Source organism: Molothrus ater, chromosome 9 (assembly GCF_012460135.2).
Source record: "Molothrus ater isolate BHLD 08-10-18 breed brown headed cowbird chromosome 9, BPBGC_Mater_1.1, whole genome shotgun sequence".
Taxonomy (NCBI): domain Eukaryota; kingdom Metazoa; phylum Chordata; class Aves; order Passeriformes; family Icteridae; genus Molothrus; species Molothrus ater.
In genome coordinates, this window is record NC_050486.2 from 3,884,153 (window position 1) to 3,906,764 (window position 22,612).

The 22,612-nt window shown below is 38.6% G+C and overlaps 2 protein-coding genes across 3 annotated transcripts in view; one reads left to right on the forward strand and one right to left on the reverse strand.

Moving 5' to 3' along the window:
- RALGPS2 (Ral GEF with PH domain and SH3 binding motif 2) overlaps nucleotides 1-22,612 on the reverse strand; it is a 116,212-nt gene that overhangs the window by 36,859 nt on the left and 56,741 nt on the right. For both annotated transcript variants that reach the window (XM_036387387.2, XM_036387385.2), the window contains exon 9: nucleotides 178-315. In XM_036387387.2, the coding sequence (XP_036243280.1) occupies nucleotides 178-315 (138 nt within the window). The remainder of the gene's footprint in view (nucleotides 1-177; nucleotides 316-22,612) is intronic.
- On the forward strand, nucleotides 2,618-22,126 carry ANGPTL1 (angiopoietin like 1). The gene is made up of 5 exons (XM_036387388.1): nucleotides 2,618-2,948; nucleotides 9,424-10,279; nucleotides 16,203-16,396; nucleotides 17,877-18,147; nucleotides 19,108-22,126. Exons 2-5 carry the CDS (start codon nucleotides 9,454-9,456, stop codon nucleotides 19,293-19,295), a joined length of 1,479 nt encoding a protein of 492 aa, XP_036243281.1. The 5' UTR covers nucleotides 2,618-2,948; nucleotides 9,424-9,453; the 3' UTR covers nucleotides 19,296-22,126.

Below are 22,612 nucleotides of genomic sequence, written 5' to 3' on the forward strand. Positions count from 1 at the left end.
ATTCTGTCTCCTCACCCTGATGGGTGATTGTCTTAACCAACAATACCAGAAGGATGAGGGAGGGTATTAATGCCATGCACAGGGGTCCAGCCTTACTTAAACTGAATCACAGCAGACAAAAATGAAAGCTTTTTAAGTTCTTCTCTTTAACACTGCAATATTTACACACTAGCTTACCATATTCACATGACTGCTGCAAATCTGAGATAATTCGAAGAATGTTGTTCATTAAATTTGTTCTTTGCTCACTTTCCAGAATGCTTGCTGTTGAGGGGTAGGCAGAGTCAATATATGTCAAGTCTGACAGATAAATACCTGAAATAAGATTAGAATGAGAAGTTTCTTTGTTTAATGTCTTTCACTGAGCAGGAAAAAACCTGTCATCAAGAATATCATGAAGAATTTTTGCTTGCACTAACATTAAAGCAGGTTGACAAAAGCATTGTCTCAGAATAGGATTTTGCATTTACCTGGAAAATAATTTTAGAAATCTAAAAGTAATTACAAGGACATGCACAGCTACTCATAAACCTCATCTTCTCCACAGCACCAATTTACTACTCTCTTGACAAATATGAAGCACACTAAACACACAATAGTAAAATACACCATCAAAATTAACTGTTTAGGAAGTCTACTACTTCATTCCTCCAAAGCAGCAATTAAAAACAATAGAAGGATTAATTATACCCAAAACACTTCAAGCTGAAAAAAACTCAAGCTCAGCAACATGGGAAAGATTACTTAGAGAAAACGGGCAGCCAGACTGAAATGAATGAATCCTGCAGTTTGTAATAATCACAACTCCAAAGAGCCAACAGCCTACTAGATAAGTCACTTCATATTCCCTGTCTGCCTTTTTCCCCTTCACTGCTTGCAACCTTACAGCTCCTTCAACCCCCTGATGAAGAGGAAAATCCTCCTTACACACTAATGCTGTAGATAAAATATTTATTTTATTTCCAACCACAACTCCATTTCTTGAACTTCACCTGTTTGTCTCAACTAAGTGAAGCATATCCTGACCAGCTCTGCTGTTCAAAGGAATTGGCCTGCATCCCTTGCATCTTTCACAGACATCCCAATTTAAAAAATGACACAAACTTAAATAATACCATTTAAGAAACTTGTTTCAGTAACAGGGAAATTTTCTAATTATATTTTACTTCACCTCTCAGCCTTGTACAACCAAAATCATAACAAGGACTTTGGCTTTACAGGTGGAAGACTATTAATACAACCTCACAAGAACAGCAGTTGTGTTTGTATAGCACCTAACCAGTACAGTCCTCAAATGTGAGCTGGGAAACTCTGGGCATCCCTCCAAAACCAACACACACTCACACACACACACACGTGTGTGCACACACACAGAAACAAATTAAAATACTTGTGGTTGAAAGGTGACACATAAAAAAGTGAATAAAAAGGTATTATACATGACCTGATATACTACTAAATCTCTCAATTTTCTGTTCTGCTAGAAACAGTTTGCTAAAAAACAGAAAGGATAATCAGAAACATCAGGTAGTGGCATTTAATTGCTATGCTACCTAAAGTGCATAAGCTGTCCTGAATCTGAATTTACTAACCCAGGTCCTAACAAGCCTTAAAAATCCCAAACCCACTCAATCTTCCACAGAAGGAAGTAAATCATAGTTATTAACTATATTTAAGGAAATTCCCTGTAACAGGCACCTGCACTATTATGCAGGATTTTATGAACCACTCTATTTGTAGAATTACCTCTGAATGACTTGTACTGATGTTTTCTTTTAGCCTTCTAAGTCTTCTGTAAAGAGCAGTTCTCTAAACCTATTGGATGCATTTCTATGAAATCTAAAATAATTTTGAAAAGGTAATTCTCTTTCAAATGTACTTGGCACTGCCATTGTGAAGAAACCAGAAAGATCAATGGCAGTAAATTGAACGCACTCACGTGCTGGCTGAGCATGGACAGGACCAATCCCAGATCCTGTACTTCTTGTAGAGCGTAATCTCTGTGGCTTTTGCTACTTCTAACACCAGTCAGATGTTATCAAATATTCTGATACCTACCCAAAACCATCACACACAGAGTTTTAACGTTTTCCACATGTATTGGAGAATTCATGCCTTTAACAACTGGAACTGTTTCTTATTAAGTGAACGTCAAGAATTGAATGCGACATTCTGTTGAACATTCTTCTAGACTACAAATGCTTCATTTTTCCTGTTGTATCCAGCCTGCCCCTTTTATTCCCAGCAACACAAATCGAGTTTTATCAGCCTGAAAGAATCTTTCTTCTAAATGAAGCCCAGTACTGTAATAACTTGAAAGGCATCTTTAGGCAGCATAGTAAAAATGTTTGATTTGTAATTGCCTGCTGAACTCTTGCACAGTCCGTTGCCATATGGTACCTCCCTTCTACTGGCAAACAATCTTTCCTTGTTCCTAACTTCTCAGCCTCCCTACCCCCTCCTTTTCTGGAGGGTATGGATAGGAAATCCGAAGGAGGAGTTTCTTCTGCTCTCTGAGTGCTCGCGGTGACATCATAGGTGGGCTGAACGGCTGAGCCGAGTGTGTGTTTGTTTAAAAAAACACTGTCCAAAAGTGATGTATATGGAATCTGGGTCAGCTGTAGCTGGTTAGAGCACTTCTGCATGTGAGAATTAAACACTGCAGTTTCAAAAAACATCTCTCTCTCTCTCTCTCCTGGAATAACGTATATTGGAGCATTTACTTTTTTTCTTTTTTTTTTAAACTGATTAGTTAGCTTGGTTATCGTATGGAGAAACCCAATTCCTCAATACAGCTTGGATCTAACAGAGAAAGACAAAAGCAGTTTTCAGCTCCAGCTGCAGATTAACACTCCACACCATCGGGTAATATAGGAAGCAAAAGCAATTTGGCCTCTGGATTTTCCATCTGCCACAGAAGCAAACCAGCTGGAAGACTTTATTTCTTGGTAAGTTTTAAAGTTATTCTTACTTACAAATTTAATTTTGAGCTATTTCTGAATGCTACACGCATCTCCCTCAACATACAATTGTGAGGAAACAAATCCCTCTCAGCCTGAGAAACATTTGACAACTAACATTAAGACTCCTTTTTGTGGCATTTGGTAGACTTTGGAAAGAATTAAAAAAGGCACTGCATAAGAGCACAGACTAACTTGTTCCAGTTGTAGGGATGAACAAGTTTCGGTTGTTTAGCTGTATTGTTATCTACAGTTACAGAAAATTAGCACTACCAGATTCTTTGCTAAGCATGTAATTTGGGTACTGTGAACATACTCATGTGAAATTCTGATCCTACCAGAAGGCAAAAGCCAAAAATCCTATCGATTTCAGGGCAGCTGGATTTCACCCAACACCAGAGCATAGACCTAGCATTAGTAGAACTAGAAAATGGATACCTCAATAAAACCACTGTGAAAAGTCCCAAGCAAATCAATGCACATCTGTAAGTAGCAATCATTGTATATCGTTTCAAGTATGTTTTTATTTATGGTACTACTGAGGAGCTGAAGTTGCCTGAGTCCTAGAGCCAACCAAGAAACCAGAGTCAGACACTGATTCAGAACATAATCGAGTTTGGAGTTTGTAGCACAATCAATTGTGCAGCTGAAAATCCAAAGGCATTGCTGCAACAGGCACCAATACCTTCCTTATTTGTACCTCAACTGAACTGCAGTTTGTTTCTAAATAAAGATCCATTTCATAAACATGAAATGCAGTGTACAAGGCAACACTACATTAAGTGGAAAATTGAGGGGTTTGTTACAGTTCACTAGTGGGAGAAAGGGAAAGAATGCTGCTGCTAATCGATGATTGAAACAAGAAAGTTGTTTACAAACAGAAGAGTACAGATGAAAACCAAAAAATACTTGCTTATACATGGGAAAAGCATAGAAAACTTTCTTCATGCTGACTTGAAAATTAAAGTACAGTAAATAATCCAGAACAATGCAAATGAACTTCAGTGATGTATTTGCATTTACAAACTCAGAGCTGCCTGACATGGTAAGAGAGAATGAAGGGGCTGATGCTAAAAGGAGAGACAAAGTGTTACAGAAGACAAACTTAATTAAGATTTAGTAGCTACCAGAGGAAAAAAGTCTGAAGCAGTCTTGATAAACAAGAAAGATGGATCCTTTCCAAGTTCTTGAGCCCTTTTCCTTACTATCCTTTTGTGCTGATTTACATAAGGAGGAGAAAATAATCTAAACAACAACACAACCCCACTTTGAAGCACATAACGTGCTTTGGACACCAGGCTCCATTCATTCATCATCAGCCAAGGGCTTGATCTACACTGCTTAGAACAATTCCTAAACCTTCCACAAATGAAAACAGCTGAGTCAATAATTTTAAAGCAGTAAACTGACCGTATACAAGGTTTTAACTCTCTCTCCTTTGCTGCCTTCCAACTTTAGAGTTCAAATTTTGAAATGTTTGTTTTAAAACAAATAATGCAATACTAATATTATGCTGCTGCCAAAAGAATGATCTGAAGTACAGTGAAAAAATATACTATTTGAAGTTTTAAAGGAACTTACTAAAAAGAATGGAAATTCTGAACATTTAAACTTTAGCAGTAACTACATGGCTCTGCTGAGTTTTAGTTATTGTTTTATTGGGCTTTGTGTTTTCTAGCGTGCCCTATTGGTTTGATCCTTAAAATTTATACACCAATGAATGGAGTACAATTTCCTACAGCAAGCATAACTGGATGCTTAATATCTTCAGTATCTGTTCTAAGCAGAACTCTGGAGCCCCAAATCACACACTTCCAACAAAATGCACCACTGCATTGTACCTGCCTGTTCAAACAATGCACACGCAGAGTGGCTGCCAACAAATCAAAGGAACCCCCATGCTAAAAAAACTTCACCAAAAAATCTGGAAATGCCGTGAAATTGTGCTGTGCTTTCAGATTATCTACTGTGACAAGATTAACAAATCTCTTCTGCAGAGAATTTCTAAGAAGTTATCATTTTTAAAAGGGGCACATTTTCAATGACAACCTCAAAACCCCCTGAAGATTTTTAGATTGCCTTTCCTAAAAGGAATCAGATTGATGGCAATCTCTGAAACAGAATTCTGTGACTCAATACATCACATATCTGATGAACAAAACCCAAGAACATATTATTCCTGGATCCCAGTCAATACAATTGAAAGTAATCCTGTTATTTCAGCAGAGGCAGAGGGAAAAGCACTTGTTTATATAGGGAGAAGTAACTTAAATCCAGAGATATACTGAAATCCATGGGAACATTTCCCCTATAGGAAGAGGGTTTTCCCCACCTTAGTATTACTTCTAATGTCATGGACCCTGCTTTACGCTAAAAAAATCTACAAAAATCCTCACTTAGCCTGTGCAGACATAGGGGAACACAGCTGGGTTTATTGATTTCAGCTGCTAAGGCAAAGCTCAACAGAAAATGAAGTCTGTGTAACATCAATAAGTGAGCTCCCTGATTAGCTGCTATCATGGGCAGAGCATCTTCAGTCTCAGCATTGTAATTTACTTTCCTAAAGAACTCAGCCTGTTTCTCTTCCTGCTACATGTAAGAGGGCACTGCTGGCATTTATCACTTGACTATATTCTCTTAATAAATATTTGGAATACAGATAAGTACTGATACTGCATTTTCCATGCAAAAGGAATCCTATATTCTCATTTATCTGCAACAGCTTTGTTACATTCACCCGTATCACCCTACACTGCCCAGGGAGAACGAGCCTCTGTCAGCTCTGGAAGAACAGATTCCAATTTGTGTTGTGGGTTTCCAAATTTTACATCCTGCTGAACATGACTCACAGCAGTACAACAAAGAACAAATAGTTTGTTGGGCAGAAAGCTAAAAAATGCCAAATATATACCAGCTTCCCCACATCCTAATCTATGCAATTCTGTACTTGTGATTACAATCTTTCTAGGGGGGGTAATACAGTCTGTGTCACAGCAGTTAAAAATAGAACTTACTGGCTTGTTTTGCTCTTTTAAATTGGAATTTTGGACCTTTAAACACTTTTTAAAGTAATAAATCAAAAACTAATTTTGAAAGCAAGTTGGGGTTTTTTTGCACAGGGATCACTCTGGAAAAAGAAAGAAATCGAAAGAAATGGCATTAAATATAAAATAGTATTGAAGCCCTGTCTACAGCTCTGAGTGTTTCTGACAAGCTGATGAAGAAGCTTGTGTTGCTGTGAATAACTGCACATTTTCTTCTGCAGAAGCTATAAAACATCAGCAGGCCAGAACATACATAAGGAAACTTCTCCATATATTTCTATATAAGAAATCTGAGGCCCAAAACTGGGTGGCACAGAAACACGACAGAACCAGCTGAAATGACAGTTTGTTCTCTTCTAAAAAACATGACATTTAATAATAAAGAGTTAGATAACGTGTTTCAAAGCAATGGTATCTGTAATGACAAGATATTTGCTGCATTTCCAAGGTCTGCACCAGCAGCTCCACTCAGCAGAGGTGACTCCAAACCTTCAGGGACTGTTGGAATTGGCTCTGCCTGAGCTGATCCCTGAGCTCAGCTATCCCCTAACAGTTCTGCCACTACCTAAACACCTAAACCTGGGGATCCAGCACAAAATGTGTCTGATCTAAAAACTCTAAAACTATTTCCCAACCCTAATTTTAATTTGTCATTTAGGTCTTACATATTAGGCTATCATTCTGGGATACTTTGGATAAACAGCTCCTATTTTTTTAAGCTGCTTGCCCAGAACATCAGGAAGTTTCTGAAACAGTATTTTAATTTCCTTCTAAGCTGATTAAAACTCCAGGTAAATATCTTGCTCAGAACCTATTATTGTAGAACAAGTTAGGCATTAAGCTGCTCAAACTTGACAAGCAATATTTTAAAACACTTAATTTTTTCAACATCAGCATTTCCATGGAAGCATATACATTCCTACCAGGTAGATTCTCAGAAGGAATTCATCCCTGCTTATCTGAATGTCTCAGTTTACTACAAGATATTTCTGAATTTCAAATTCTAGGGCATAATCTTATGCAGCTGCTGGATTTGGCTATGTTGTATTAGACCCCTTAATTCATTTAATGGTCTGACAGAACATGTATAGACACAGAGCTTGAAACTTTAATACATAAGGGTAAAAGTTCAAAATGAACACATTTAATATAAAAAGAAATGCAGAAAGCAGACTGCAGCAGAATACATGGCTAGAATGTGGACTGTGTTGCAAAGTGATTTGTCTTGAAAGATTAATTTAAGTTCTATGTATTTCAGGAGGAAAATGTGCTGCTGTGGGGAAAAATCCCCAGCCATTCATTATTTCAGTAACTCTGTTGGGTCTTCAAAAGTTCTCAAGAACTAAAATCTTATTCATTTTCTTGGACTATGAGGTACCTATTACACCCTGTGAAATGAAAACAGCAAAATACTGGACTTGTACTATGGTTTCATCCTCAAGCATATGCCACAAAGTCTCTTTCCCTCAATCTGCAAATAGCAAATGCAAAAGTATCAAAAAATTAGTTAGGAGATGTCAAGAGGTTTTAAACTTCAGACAATTAATTCAGCTCATCTTTGTCAAATTGGAAACCACACAGAGACCAGTTTGCCATGTGCTTCCCATGATGCATGTGAACATTTAACCTAATGAACTACCAAATCTGAGCACTGTCCAAGTGATTAATATTTTAAATGTCTGAAATTACCAAAGAAAAACACACAACCAGCTCTGGAGAAAAGTGATACTTTTTCCTAACTTTTTTTCCTTTAAACAGAAGTTACAGTTTCAGCAGAGAAATATTAACAAAATTATTAAGTTTTGTTTCTGATAGTAGACACAAAAATACCTATTACTGCAAACTAAGATAAGTATTTTAAAATAAACTCCTCAAACTTATGGTGCTCCCTCCATTTATGCAGGGTAAGAAAGGATTTTTAGTACATGTTAAATGTGTTTTCTTCCCTTTATAGAAGCAGGGCTTGCAATACAACCATCAGACAAACAAAAAGTTACCAAACATTTAAGCAGAATTCCTAGCTCTAACTCCTGATTGCATGTACATCATGGTTTAAAGCTTGCAACCACTGCTCTTAGTGAAGCCAAAAAACAAAGACTTGACAGGTTTGCTGAGGCTGAGCAGACACCATTTCTTACAATAATATTAAAGCCAGTAACAGAACTGGGAAAAGGGACCTGACCCAAAAGTCACCTTCCCATTTGTAATGTGAATGTAAAGGAAGCAGCAGAGCTCTGCTCTCCTCTGGGATCACTGTGTCAGGATTGCCAAATGCACTTCAACTTGGACCCAGCAGGAACAGAAGGATAATTAACTTTGCCTGCTCTTACTGTATTACTCTTTGTAATTATCCAAAGGCCACTGTAGAAAGGCTATCCAAAGGCTGGCAAAAGGGGACTGGAAAGGAAAGCCAGATCAACAGTTGAGAAAGAAGAGTGATTTGCTTCACAAAGCAAACAAATAATAAAAAATGACTTTTTTTTTCTTTATTTAAGTGCTACCTTTGTTTATCATCTTAAATATCTAAAGCTAAAGAACAGGTCTCAGAAAATATTCCCAGATCTTTATCGCTGCACTTTAACTCTTTAGAGTTAAAAGAAATTCCTAGTTTTCTTTAAAAGAGGAATGAAACCCTTCAGTATGGTTTTTATAATGACAACATACCTGATACTTCAGCATTATTTGGATAAAGATGTTCTGAAAGATACAAAAATAGTGTAACAACGATTCTAAGTGTTCATCTCAAGGCAACTAAATAGGGACTCGATATGCAGAGCAAACAGCTTTCCTTACAAATTCAAGTCACTTGAATAAGTAATTTTTGATGTTTGCAACAATATCTAATCTCCTGCCTAACACTCATGTCCAAAAATAGTCTCAAAGATGCATTTTTCAAGTCTACTAAAACTCTGTATATATAAACTTGAAAAATGGGTGTATATATGAATCAGTATGTACATACTATTTAACAAATTATACATATATATTGATATATAAAGCAAAAGGAGGAGCAGAAAAGCTTATATAATCCAAATTCCAACATTTATACAAATAATTTCATCTCCCTACTTCCCTTCCAGGAAGGTATTTTGCAAGCACTCCATGCTCCATAACCTTGAGCAGGTAATCGCAGTGAGCACAGATCTGAGTGATCTGGTAAGGGAGGATCTAAGCACAACAATGTTTCTGAAAAGTTACCCATTGCAACAACTCCTTTACTAAACCCTGTATCTAAATTATAGTGTTTCCTGCTCAAAACAGCCAGCCAATGTAATGGAATCTAACTCCAAGGAAGAGATGCCAAAGGCTTGGCTACATACAAACAAGCAAGGCAAACCCATCAGTTTAGGCAGTTTAAAAATCCAGGAGCTTTAGTAACACCTCTGGTTTGATGACTTTATCTTTAATCTGCTCAACAGGCTCCTGGCAGTGGTCACACCTGCTTTACAATGAAGATCCTGAAGTGGGCTTTGGGTGTCCTGCTGTTCCTGCTGCTGTCTATCGGGCGCTGTGCGGAACAATCCACGCCGAGCAAGACGCCCCAGCAGAGGCAGCCTCGCTCAGCAGACGGACCAGAGGAAGGGAAGAAATGTGGTTACACCTTCCTGGTCCCAGAACAAAAAATCACAGGGCCAATCTGTGTGAACACGAATGACCCGGGCACTGGGAACAGGAAAGATGAAGTCACCAGGATGGACATTGAGAACCTGAAGGATGTGCTGTCCAAGCAGAAGAGGGAGATCGACATTTTGCAGCTGGTGGTGGATGTGGACGGAAACATTGTGAACGAAGTAAAATTACTGAGGAAAGAAAGTCGGAACATGAACTCTCGTGTGACCCAACTGTACATGCAACTCCTGCACGAGATCATTCGCAAGCGCGACAACTCGCTCGAGCTTTCCCAGCTGGAAAACAAAGTCCTTAATGTTACCACAGAAATGCTGAAGATGGCAACAAAATACAAGGAGCTGGAAGTAAAATACGCGGCGCTAACTGACCTGGTGAACAACCAGTCTGTGACTATCTCGCTGCTGGAGGAGCAGTGCCTGAGGATCTTCTCGCGCCAGGACCCCCACGGGTCCCCGCCCCTGGTGCAGGTGGTGCCCCAGCACATCCCCAACAGCCAGCCCTACACTCCTGTCCTGCTGGGGGGCAACGAGATCCAGAGAGACCCCGGCTACCCCCGGGACAGGGACGCACGGCCAGCGCCCGACCCCGCCACTGCTCCCACAAAGAGTCCTTTCAGAGTGCCCCCTCTGGCTCTGATCAACGAGGGTGAGTTACCTGTCACTGTTTGTCTAACCTGAGATCTCTCCACGTCTGGAGGGAAACTGTCCCGACTGCTGAGTCTTTGCCTCTTTTTTGCCAGGGTTGGGATTAAAAGTGTGAGATGGTATTTCTTGTTTGGACTCAGATGTTTATTAGTCCTTGTAGCCGCATTTCTCTTCACAGAGAAAAGCAAGGCACAACTTCCCAAGGATATTTTCTGGGATTCACATTCTCTGAACCTCAGAGAGAGAAAAAACAATTCTTATCTCAATTGCTGCTCTTCTTGTTGTTCACAAGTGGAATGCACTGTGGAAGATTGTTCACCTGAAGGGAATTGGTAATTGGATTCTGGTGGTGGTGTTTTGAATCATTGACCAATTGAATCCACATGTGTGTGTCAGGACTGTTGGCTGACAGCCACGAGATTCTGGGCAGTTGAGAACAGTTGAGTTGAGTGCTTGGCAGATTCAGTGTAATATAGTATAATATAGTATAGAATAATACAGGATAATAAAGTAATTAATTAACCTTCTGATAAGATGGAGTCCTCCTCATCACTCCCCCATTGTCAGGGTTGCCCTGGTTTTACTGTAAGTTCTTGTCTATATTCTATTATTAAGTGTCAGTTCTACATCACTCTAACAAATGAAAAATGGAGCTGTGTTTCTCTCTCTACAAGGCTTTTTAAGGATCAACTGTCCAATTAAGAAATGACACCTAAATTATTTTTACTTTTAACCCAATAACCAACCACCTGTGGCCTGCAATGTGGACTTTTTTATCCAATTACACCCAAATACCACCCAAACCCATGGAGAAGAAGGTGAAGAGGAAGGACCAGCCTCTGCCCTAAATCCTCCATCTTGCTTTATATATATTACTATAGTCTAAAAACTTAAACTTAAACTCTTAAGTTTCCTACCATGATAATACACACTTCTATTCAAACTCCACACCCACAATCCCAGTTCTATCATTCCATTTTGGAAGCCTTCTCCAGGGCCTCAGGTCAAATGCAGCGAGTGTTCTCTTGGGGGTCAGTGCCTGTCAGCACAGAAAGTCTAAAACTCCCAGTAACCAGGGTTCTAGCACCTGACCATAGAAACAGAAGAAAGAATTTAAAGTACTGGTACAGCTTGCTCTTGCTCCTGATTTTCTCTCCCCCTTCTACATCCCAGGGAAAGCTTTAGTTTGCCAATTGGCCTAAACCTCCCTAAGATGAATTTGTTGAAATGGCCAATACTCAGAAATTCAATCTGAACAATACTCACCTTCAAGTCACAATGTGTTGGGGTTTCTCTCTGCAGCAGGATTTGAGTTATGAAAATATGAAAATTCAGTATTAGCATAAACTTTCTAATACCCATTTCTTTGATGATGCCTGCTATCTACATGTTACAGAAGTCAGCAAGAGTGAATAAGAGGAACTAATTAATCATAAACAAATTAAATAATTTCAAGTTTTTGTCTTTTATACTTACATTTGAAGAAAATTCTATTAGAAGAATTTTCATCCTTCTATTCTGACCTGCTTTAAAATGAACATCTAAATCCACCAACACAGTAACGCAATGAGTCTCTAAGTGTTCAGCTGAAATATTCAAGAGTGGTAAGTTCGAAAGGATAATTGAATTGAGGCTGGATCCAATCAGAGGCACTCAGCTTTGAAAATTTAAAATCAGTAACTATACTCACAGTAACGTGCTGTCAGTGGGGGATGGCAAGTTAAACTAAAACCATAAATATTATGAAAACACATTCAGGACACTGTATCCCATCTTCACATGTTACACTCTTTAGGTCATTAGATAAATTCCAGTATCACTAGGAATCAAAATTAGTGACAAGACAATTAACTACCTCTGAGCTGCCCTGAACTCTATCAGGTTTTTCACTTTATTGAAATTTAGACAGAATTGCTATTTTAAAAAAATTCAGGATTCAGAAAAACAAGTTTTTCTCAGACTGCCCTTTGAATGCTTGCTCTTGGTTTCTGCTAGCACAGCAAAAGGGTTTGGTGGGGGGTTTTGGGTTTAGGTGGCTGTTTTGTTTTTGTTTCTTTCAAATTGCCTTTAGTCACAGCTGAAGGTTGAACTTGGTTCCTAAGATGAAGCCAAACATTCATTTGTGACTGCTCTGCAGCATTACACCCAACCAGCTGCTGATGTAAAGAACAACTATTTTTATTCAAGGTCTGCAGAAAATTCAGGCATGAGCCCAAGCAAAATGCCAGATGTCATGTGAATTTCAGTGGCACATCATGACAGAAAGGAAACAGTCCATATCAAAGCATTGGCTGATGTCTGGTCAGACAGCACAAGCAGAATTCTAAAAAAAGCCACGACTTCCTGCTTCCCAGCAAAGCCTCCTTTCCAGGTTCTGCTCTCAACACATCTTTTTCTCAATTCACGCCTGCTGCACATACAAAAAGAGGCAACAGCACTAAGTATTATCCTCTGAATTATCTACCCTGGTGTTCACTGACCCTTCCATCCCTAGGAGTTCAGAGTTTGAATCCGTTTTTGGAAGAGAACACATAGAAATTTTAGGACGCTTGTTGTACCATTATTCACCTTCCTTTAACACTAGATTCTTGAGTTGGAAGTTTAAGTGTTTCTTGCAGTGCTTGGGAAAAGGAAGGCTGAGAATTGCTACAGCTAGAGCATCAGTCATCACAACCAAAACTGGGACATTCCAACACAATGCCCAGTTACTATCCTTGATTTTTAAAATTCAGGTAAACAGATTTCATGTTGCACAGAATCAAAACCACATCATAGAAGAAACATCTTTATGGTTAAAAGATAAAGATTTTTTAGAATGTATAAAGATGTCAAAAAAGACCAATGAAAACCAGACAGTCCCAATTAGAAACAGGCCTGTTGAAGACTGATGTCAGAATAAATACCTGCACCTCCTCACAAATACTTGCATGCAGCAAATGGGTCAGAAAGGTCAATGTTCATCTGAATATTGTGAGTGGAGAGTAAAAGGCAAAATATATGAGGAACAAAAGGATGAAGTTCTGTTTTCTGAGTAGAGTGGTTCTTTTGTACAAAAATTGCTCTAAAAATGGAGGAAGGTCAACGTACCTGTGAATTGTAGTTGTCACAATTACCTTATTTGGAACAATAACCACTCATCCCCAGAATTAGTGCCACTATTTTTGCAAAAAGTAGTTTCAAGTTAGTTAAGTACTTGAAAATTAGACACTGCCACATACAATAATTTCTAATACCTCTTGGTTAACAACATACCTTATTTTTTTAATATATGTCCAATTTTATTTTTGACTTTTCTTCTACTAATGTCCCCAAAATCCTCTCTTATGAAGCTTATACAAGCACAAGTTCTGTATCATCTGCTCAAGATAACATTTGGCATCTCAAAATGGGATTCAGCCATCAAGTTATCAAGCTTTCAACTTTAAATATTTAATCTCTTTCCTTCTCTACTTCATTTAATTTAGCACAGAATATGATCTGCACTAAATCATACATCTAAGCCACAATTTTAGAAGTGAAATATTAACAGATATCTTCTCAGAGTATTTCTGACTTATCACTGTCTCAGTGACTTACATACACAGACTGTTACAAAAGACTAGATGTGCAAGAGATACTTAGTCCTGACATAAACTATAAAACCTGTAAGATTTTAAACAGAAATTCATGCTTTTTTCATCAATCAGACCTCCACCCACACCAGCACTATGGAGAATCTCTCACTTTCACAAACCTCAGTATTTCCTGAACAAGATCAGTTCTTATAACGTGAACATGAAATAATTATACCTAACAAAGAATTTACTTCTGTAAAAAGATTCAAGGCTATACACCAAAAATTATGGGATATGTTGGATTTCCTTACATTCAGAGCAGAAGTCTCTTACCTCTACCACAACATTAATTTATGTTAATACATGCAGACAAAGCTGAGCATCAAAGCACATGAGCTGTATCCTGTGAACTTAAAGCCAGCTGAACTCCAAAAGTGATCCAAGTACTACATAAACAGACTGGTACAATTCTGTCTGCCTTAAAAACTGCTTAAAATGACCCCAAACATCTGCTTGGGTCTCTCATGGGAAAAAACAAATGCTCAAGTCCTCCTCCACCAATAAACATGTGGGATAACACACAGGTAACAGCAGATCGAATTAAACCATTCTTAGTGTTCAATTAACACTACAAAATATGAGCTTTATTTGTTTATACTTTTCCTAAAGCAGTAATTGTTTGACAAAAATACTTCTGGAACAACATGCGTGTTCAGTTATAGAGAATTCGAATTTACTTCAGAGAGATCAAGGAATGAGAATGAGACCCAGCTTAGTGCAGGAAATTACCTATCCCCTGGACAAACTCTGGGAATTTTAATTGTGAACAAGAGGGGCAAAAAGCACATGTATACCAAAGCTGCCGGATTTCTTTCCTGAGGTGCCACAGCTCAGGTGTCACTGGAGACGACAAAGCCATCCCAATGCTGACAGTGCACAATACCTGGAGCAATGGCTCAGTGTCTGTGACATTCCTGTCACAGCCACAAGCTCTGAGTACTCCTCATTAGACACACGAGCTTCATGCACTCTCATTATGCTGTACAGATTTCTTGCTAATTACATAGTTGTCCAACTGACAACTACTACCTGAAAACCTTAAAAAATGCAATTTTCAGCTTGCTTTTGTCACACAAGCTTAATCTGTAGCGAGGTGCCTTTCCCGCAGCCTCTATTTTTGATTAAAGAATAACCTCAACAGATTTTTTCTATGCTGTTTTGCACATGAGCTGTTTCTGTGACTGATGGGTTCTCTCTGAATTTCCGAGAAGATTTGAGAAAATAAACCCTCTGGAAGGAGAGGAAAGCTGTAGCTAATTTATTTTCAGATATGCTGAGTTTTCAAATACATTTAGGGCATCCACCACTAACTAGTCATCAGAACACACTTTGCTTTTCATTAGTAAATTAACAGTTTCTCTAAACCAACTGAAGCAATGACACACAAACAAAATTTTTTCTAAAAAGCAGAAAATAAAAACATTACCAAAAATTGAAAGGCAAACTAGGCAAGGTTTTCAGAGACATGTAAGCTGCATCCTTCTCAGAGAATTACCAGATGGTCTTCCCTAAGTATTATTTGTAAAACCACCATTCACATGGACTAAAACAGAGCTTTCAAGCAGCACTCACAACAGCGATGGGAATTTTGTGCAACCACAGCCTTGAGAACAAATATGTGAATCCTTTTAGCTGCTCAAAAAATCCTTCTCCAGTGTTTGCTTATTCCCTTCATCAGTATCCATCTACACACATCACACCAGGATGACACAGGAAACTTCAGAAGAGTCCTATCCACAGTTAACAGCCTAATCCTCAAACTGCCCAAGTACATAACAACAGAAAATAATGCAGCATAAGAATTCTCTCTAAATTCCATGTCTGTAGTCTCTGGCAGTAGATATTTCTTATAGCAGCTCTCAAACTACGTATATATTCAAAAATAGGTAGGGTTGGTTGGGTATCCTGGGTTTGTTTCGGTTTTTACTTCCACCAGTTTCAAACTGGTGCAGCCAGAAAATGAAGGAAATTGATGTCTGCCTTTTGCACAAGAGAAGAAAAAAATTAATGACAAAAAAAATCATATTGTTTCTCAGTATCAATCTTTGCCACAGCAGACAAAAAAATCAGGTGCTGGTAACCAAAGTCCACTATTTATTTAGCAAAATGAGATTTTTGTTCCAAAACACATGGAGAGAGGATACTGACATGTTTATTTATATATACAATTAATCTCAGAGAGGAACTTTTTGCACTGTTTTCTGTTGTTTATACCTTAACTGAATTCCTGACTTTCCATTACAAAATATTCCTGGACAATGGGCACTGCACAGCCAATCTTGGAGGCTTACAGTATTTCTTTTCCAAAAGGTCCATTCAAAGACTGCCAACAAGCCAGGGAAGCTGGGCATGCCAACAGTGGGATTTACATGATCAAACCCAAAAACAGCAACGAACCAATGCAACTCTGGTGTGAGAACAGCCTGGACCCTGGAGGATGGGCAGTTATCCAGAAGAGGACAGACGGATCTGTGAACTTTTTCAGGAACTGGGACAGTTACAAGGTAAATTCTAGAACGTAGAACATCAGTGGGCAAAGAAAGATAATTGAAAAGAGTGATCATCCCTCAGAGGCAAACACATTTCAGTGAGAATGTCCCATTTCCCTCCATGCACAGTTAACTTTGTATGAACCAACCTGGCTGAGACAGCCTGGGCTTGTAATGCACAACACAACTGGGAGACATGTTATTCTAGACAGTGCCTGGGAAGTCATTAATTACAAAGTTCTAACTGAACACATGATTTTTATTAACACACTGAGAACTACAGTGAGTATTTGTAAAGCTTCATTTGTCTCCCTTATGAATAAGCAAGTCAGCCAGCAAAATTATTCATTTAAACACACTAAGAGATTTGCTGGACTGAGGGCTTAGCTTAAAAATAGTTCTAATAATGAATTAAAGGAAGTAATTTCCACCCATTAATTTAGGTTAGAAACTTAAAGATGTCAGGCTGGTGAAAGGAAGCACATTGCTGTGTGTTGCTGTGATATTGGGCACTAGCAGGCAGAATCTCTAGGATGACAAGAGGATGCTGCCCTGGAGGAATTATATGCTAAATGGGAAATTTGAAAAATCATTTGTTTGGGCTAATAATAATGATAGTAATAATATTAATAATAATAATTACATATAGGACACAAATTAACATGAGGATTTTAGCTTCTTGCATTTTTGGAATTTTGTGATCCAAATATTAATCCCTAAATCAATAATATCTAAAACAATTATTCAATAATCAGTCAAACAAATAATTATGCAAAGCCTTTACTTCTCAGAGCAGTCCATGGTTGATTTTGGAGTTGTTAAGTGTTCTAAAGTGTTTAAAGGCAGTTATGGAGTGCCTTATAAAGCAGTCACAAACATTCTGAACCTAATGCAACACCAAACATTAACAATACTGGTTTACTTGGGGAAAGCAGACAGCAAATAGGAACTATCACTTCACAGCTACTGTGCTGGTAGTGATTTGAAAGAAAATACGTCTTTATATTTAATTTCTAATAAATCCTATAAAGAGACAGAGGAATAGTGTGATTAAATTCACAGTAAGAAACAACACCAGTTGTTGCAATACAGAAGCAACAAGTTAATTGCCTTGAATGCTGAGACTGTGCAATCAAAAATACCTTTTTCAACCTGGAATTGTAACCTAAAATTCCATTATTCATCCATTATTACAAATCCTCTTAGCTTTGTCAAGAAATATTGCTTCAGTTTCCTTATTCTCCCTCCCTTTACCTTAAAAAGAGGAGGACAGCAAGAACAGAGATGTTTTGCCACCATTAATGGTGCTGGCAGCATCTCATGCAGCTTAGCAGTCCCAGTGCAGCAAAATAAAGCACTTAAAAGCATGGGTTGAAGTCAGAAGTTTAGAGGCTTCAGTACCAAGTTCCCCTGGTTTATCACACTCGTGCCGATGAACGTTTTAACAAACATGGAGAACTAAGCTAACAGCACCTTCCCATCTTCTTTTGTACAGAAAGGATTTGGGAACATTGATGGAGAGTACTGGCTGGGACTGGAAAACATCTACATGCTCACCAATCAGGATAATTACAGACTCTTGATTGAGCTGGAGGACTGGAGCAACAAGAAGGTGTACGCAGAGTACAGCAGCTTCCGCCTGGAGCCCGAGAGCGAATTCTACCGCCTGCGCCTGGGCACCTACCAGGGCAACGCTGGGGACTCCATGATATGGCACAATGGGAAGCAATTCACAACACTGGACAGGGACAGGGACATGTATTCAGGTAAGCAAAGTGGTGTGCCTGTGAAAAGTGAGTTAAGTGTGTTCCACCAGTGACACTGCCTCAAAAAATAGAGCATAGGACCATAAAAGTGTGTAAATTCTGGTAAAATAGCCCTATTGGGAGATGCTTCGAATCAATGATGATAAAAGCCACATTGGCAGGGCCCCCTTTGAGCCCCTACACCTGTCAGAAATTCAAAATCTACCACCCTCACTGACAATACTCTGCAGCAATTTTCTGTTTAGCTCATCACTTGCATGTGACTGCAATCAGAGTATCTGTCCAGGTGATGTCTGAGTAGTCCTGCCGCCACAGAACCACCAGGAAGTAAAGCCTCTGAAGAGCATGAAAGGAACTGCAAGTGTGCAGAGGTTAATACTTAAGAAAGGGGCCCATCATTTGGTTTTTGCACTCCTCAAAGCTCCCTTTCTCTCATTTCCGCCAGTTTTTCCCCTTGCAGTAACAAGAAGCTTGGGGAGTGCAATACTTCAACTGCCTTTCCTCAGCTGTCAATAACCATAAAGCTGGACAAATCCTGCAAACTCTTAGACAAGCCTGTAACAGTAAAAACACAAGTTACAAGCAGCTCTTTGTGGAACCCTGGCCCCGCGTGCTGCTCGGGGCTGTATCAACTCACGTTGCTTCCGCTGGAGTATTTCTAAACAGCACATAACCCGAGTTCCTTGGGTGTTAGCTCATGGACAAGCAGTGCTGGCAGGCTGAGAGGAGCTCTCTCCTTCATTTTCAGCTGTCACATTAAAGACCATGTCAACAACCCCCCCCTCCAGCTGCTGTTACACCAGAATTCATAATTTAGCGAGAACAGCAAGCTGCGACCACAACAGGCTATGAAATACTTCCAAGCTGCCTCTGTGAATAAGGCCCAATATGCAAACATTTAGCAAACCTCCATTTGTACTGCTTAAAGCTGAAGCTCACCTATGTCCTTCTGTTCCACAGGAAACTGTGCTCACTTCCACAAGGGTGGCTGGTGGTACAACGCCTGTGCCCACTCCAACCTCAACGGGGTCTGGTACCGAGGGGGCCACTACAGGAGCAAGTACCAGGATGGAATCTTTTGGGCTGAGTACAGGGGAGGTTCCTACTCCTTGAAAGCAGTTCAGATGATGATCAGACCTATAGACTGAGGAGGAAAATCCCACAGTGCTCCCATATAAAATTCTCAGTGCTTGAGCTCCAGAAAAAAATAAAATGTTACTTTTTAATCATTATTTTGCACAATCTGCCCCTGCAAAGAGCAGGCCTACAGTTTTCCTGTCTTCTTTCCCCTGTCATGTTCCCCTCTCCTTTATTAGGACCCTTCTCTACTGTGACAGTGTTTTTTTTAAACACACATTCACAAAAGCAGATGTTTGTGCTTGCAAAGCATATTTATCTTTTTTTTGAAGATCAACATGCTTGATGTAAACAGTCAAAACTGGTAAAAAATTCCAGGTCTTTGACATAATATAAGCTTTTCCAGTTCAAAAAGCTTATGCTTTTTCAGGTTAGCTCAACCCTTAAATGTAAATATGTGAAATGACATTGTCTTGCTTTAATGTGAAAATTGATTAGTTATTTAACAATTTATTTAAAAATGTTGGTATTCCTTTCAATGAAAAATATGACTTCACATTACTGTTTGATATTTACTGCAAGAACCTACATAAAAAATTTTAGCTTTGCCAGCAGAGAAAGATTTTTTGCAACAAATAATTATTTCAAAATGAAGAGGCAAATTTAACACAAACCACAAAATTTCTTAGGGCATTCTCTACACCGCTAAGATGTGCAAGTTCTACCTTCTGTAAAAAATTTAGGCAAAATGTTCCTTGTGTAAGAAAATTAATTGTATGAAATTTTAGATAAACCTGAGACAATCAAATTACTTGGTACTTTTTAAACTTCCATCTCCATATCCAAGCTTTCTAATTAAACTTTGAACTTAAATGGCAAAACCTAAAGTCCTGGTATTAAAATCATGACTTGACACTTCCCTGCTCCAATTAGGAGTGATGAGGGTTGACCAAGCCTTCACACATAGTCATTGAGATGGGAGATATTAATCCCTGAATATCAGAAGTTTTCCTTCAACACAGCTTTTGGCTCCCACAGTAAAACGAAGCTTAGAAATCAGCTCTGAGTGTGTTCTCCCTGACATCCCAAACTTGGGCTGCTCTTATGACACACACATTTCCCTTCCCTTATCCCTATACAAACTTTGATACTGTTTAGACTAAATTTTAGCTTTCAATATCAGATTTATATGGCATTAATATGTAATTTAGGAAATTAAATAGAAAATACTTTCCCTAAATTTAACAAAAACTATACCACACACTGATTCAAAACAAGATATTTCCAAAATCAGATGCAACCAAACATTTGCTTTAGGTACCAAAATCTTTCACCCTGTTATATAAAATGATTTAATAACTACACTTATAGCCATACAGGTTGCTTAATTTAATTTTATATTATGTAAAACTGAATATGCTGTTCTGAACTGTAATCAATGTGTTTGTTTAGCAACCCACAGGTGCCTTCAGGATTGTAAGGAACTTTGTCCCTATGAAAAATAAGGAACCATAATAGCAAAAAGAATAATCTAGTATTATTGTTATGTTAAATTAGTCAATATCAATTACCATGCAAAGCCTCGGATGTAATTCAGAGGAGAAAAACCAGCATTTTGCTTTCAGAACACACCCTCTGGAGCAGAGATAAAGCTTCATTGATAATGTATGGCTGCAAGGCTTGTAGTTAAATCTTTGGGCAGAGATCAAAGCCAACCAGTTCCACCAATATTTAATTGGGGTTGGCAGCGGTGGGGAATCAGTCCCAGCATATTCCATCCCTACATTCCAAGAATTTTAACTGACACAAATGTTTATGATTACAATTCTGAAATTGTTCTTCATATAAGGAATATTTGTTTGTTACAAATATCATACAGACCTCATTGATTGAGTGTCTTGCAAAACATTTTTTAATTGCAAATGCTTAAAATTCTGACTCTCTATAGCCTGTCCTTTTTTCTCTATGGTAGCTGGATAGAAGAGCATTTCAGGTAGACTTAAAAAAGGAAAATGCCATCCAAAACATTCCTTTAATGATCACTTCTGACAGCTTTTAGTTCATTCAACAGGCAGATTTCCTCTCCTTGGCAGAGAGCATATTTTACCCCATGAATCTCTTGCCTGTTACAAAAACAGTGTTTGTTTATTCAGTGCACTCAGTGAAAGGTGTACTTTGCAGAAACCCCAAAGTAAAATTAGCTTGCACTCAGCCTTTTAATTAAATCTTATATATTAGACATCTAAAAAGCAAGCCTTCCCCAATCTAAAGCTGCAGGATGACATAAATTAGACATTATTACAAAATCCACCCAGAAACTTCAGACTGTGCAAATGCTGTGCTCTGAAAGGAAGGAGTTAATTAAGTTGCCAATTTAAGATTATGAGGAAGGAAAGCATAGCATGTCTTCTTCAGGTTGGTTCATACTCTGTACAATAATTCACTTTCAAGTGCTTGTAACTCTAATAGTTTGCAGCTTTTGGGCTGAATTTTCTAAGCAGGCTGAATGACTTTAGAAGTTCAATGGTTTCTCTCACACCTGTTCTTTTGAAAGATTTTCAGAAGAGCCTGTAGCATCCCTCAGGCTTCTTGCCCTGGGCATTCAGAAGCAGTCTGTCTGGGAAGGATAAAGCCTTCACCATTCCACTTCCATCAGTCCAAATTTAACCAGGCAGACCTCAAGAAAGTTCAACTCATACAAAACCTGAAACATGGTTTTCACATCTATTTCCAAAATCTATTGCAAACACTACCAACTGAAGCAGCTGAATATTCCTCAGATGAATACTTAAGAACCTGTTTTCAGCTTTTCTCTTTCTGCATATCACTCCTCAAAGACAGCTATAAGAAAAATATCTCACAAGGTAGTACTGCTTAGTGAAATAAAAATCTTACTTCTCAAGATATGGCTCAGCTGTTTCATTGTGCAATCTCAAATGGATCAGAACTCTGGAATGAGACTCCCTTGGGGAACAGGGTTTTACTCTAAGGTGAAATATAACATCACATACACAGCTCCCATTTGTTCCAGCTGCTTCAGCTGTCTGGGTGATGCAACACTGATGGCATATCCCACACTGCGTATCAAGGGCCTGCTGCTGAACATATTTATTGTATTTATTGGTGTTGCACAGCTTTTCACACTCACATTTAAGTAGGTGAGTGCACACTGATGATGTGCTGCCCCCACCTGCATTTCTAGAATTCTGGAACCACATCACAATCATTGCTGCAAGGAGCTGAGAAACATTTTTATTTCCTCCCCCCAGCTAAATGTGGAAGCACATCATTATCTTATCCACAGAGGGTGAGCTGTGGAAATAACACAACAATCTGTACTTCTGTGGCTCCACTCCTATTGGCAAAACCCACACCAAGAAAGCATTTC

Bases quoted from the DNA above. Each gene is read 5' to 3' on its own strand.
- ANGPTL1 (XM_036387388.1), top strand. From the start codon at position 9,454: ATGAAGATCCTGAAGTGGGCTTTGGGTGTCCTGCTGTTCCTGCTGCTG. The intron at 10,280-16,202 runs GTGAGTTACCTG...CTTTTCCAAAAG, and splicing joins TCTGGCTCTGATCAACGAGG to GTCCATTCAAAGACTGCCAA. The intron at 16,397-17,876 runs GTAAATTCTAGA...TCTTTTGTACAG, and splicing joins GGAACTGGGACAGTTACAAG to AAAGGATTTGGGAACATTGA.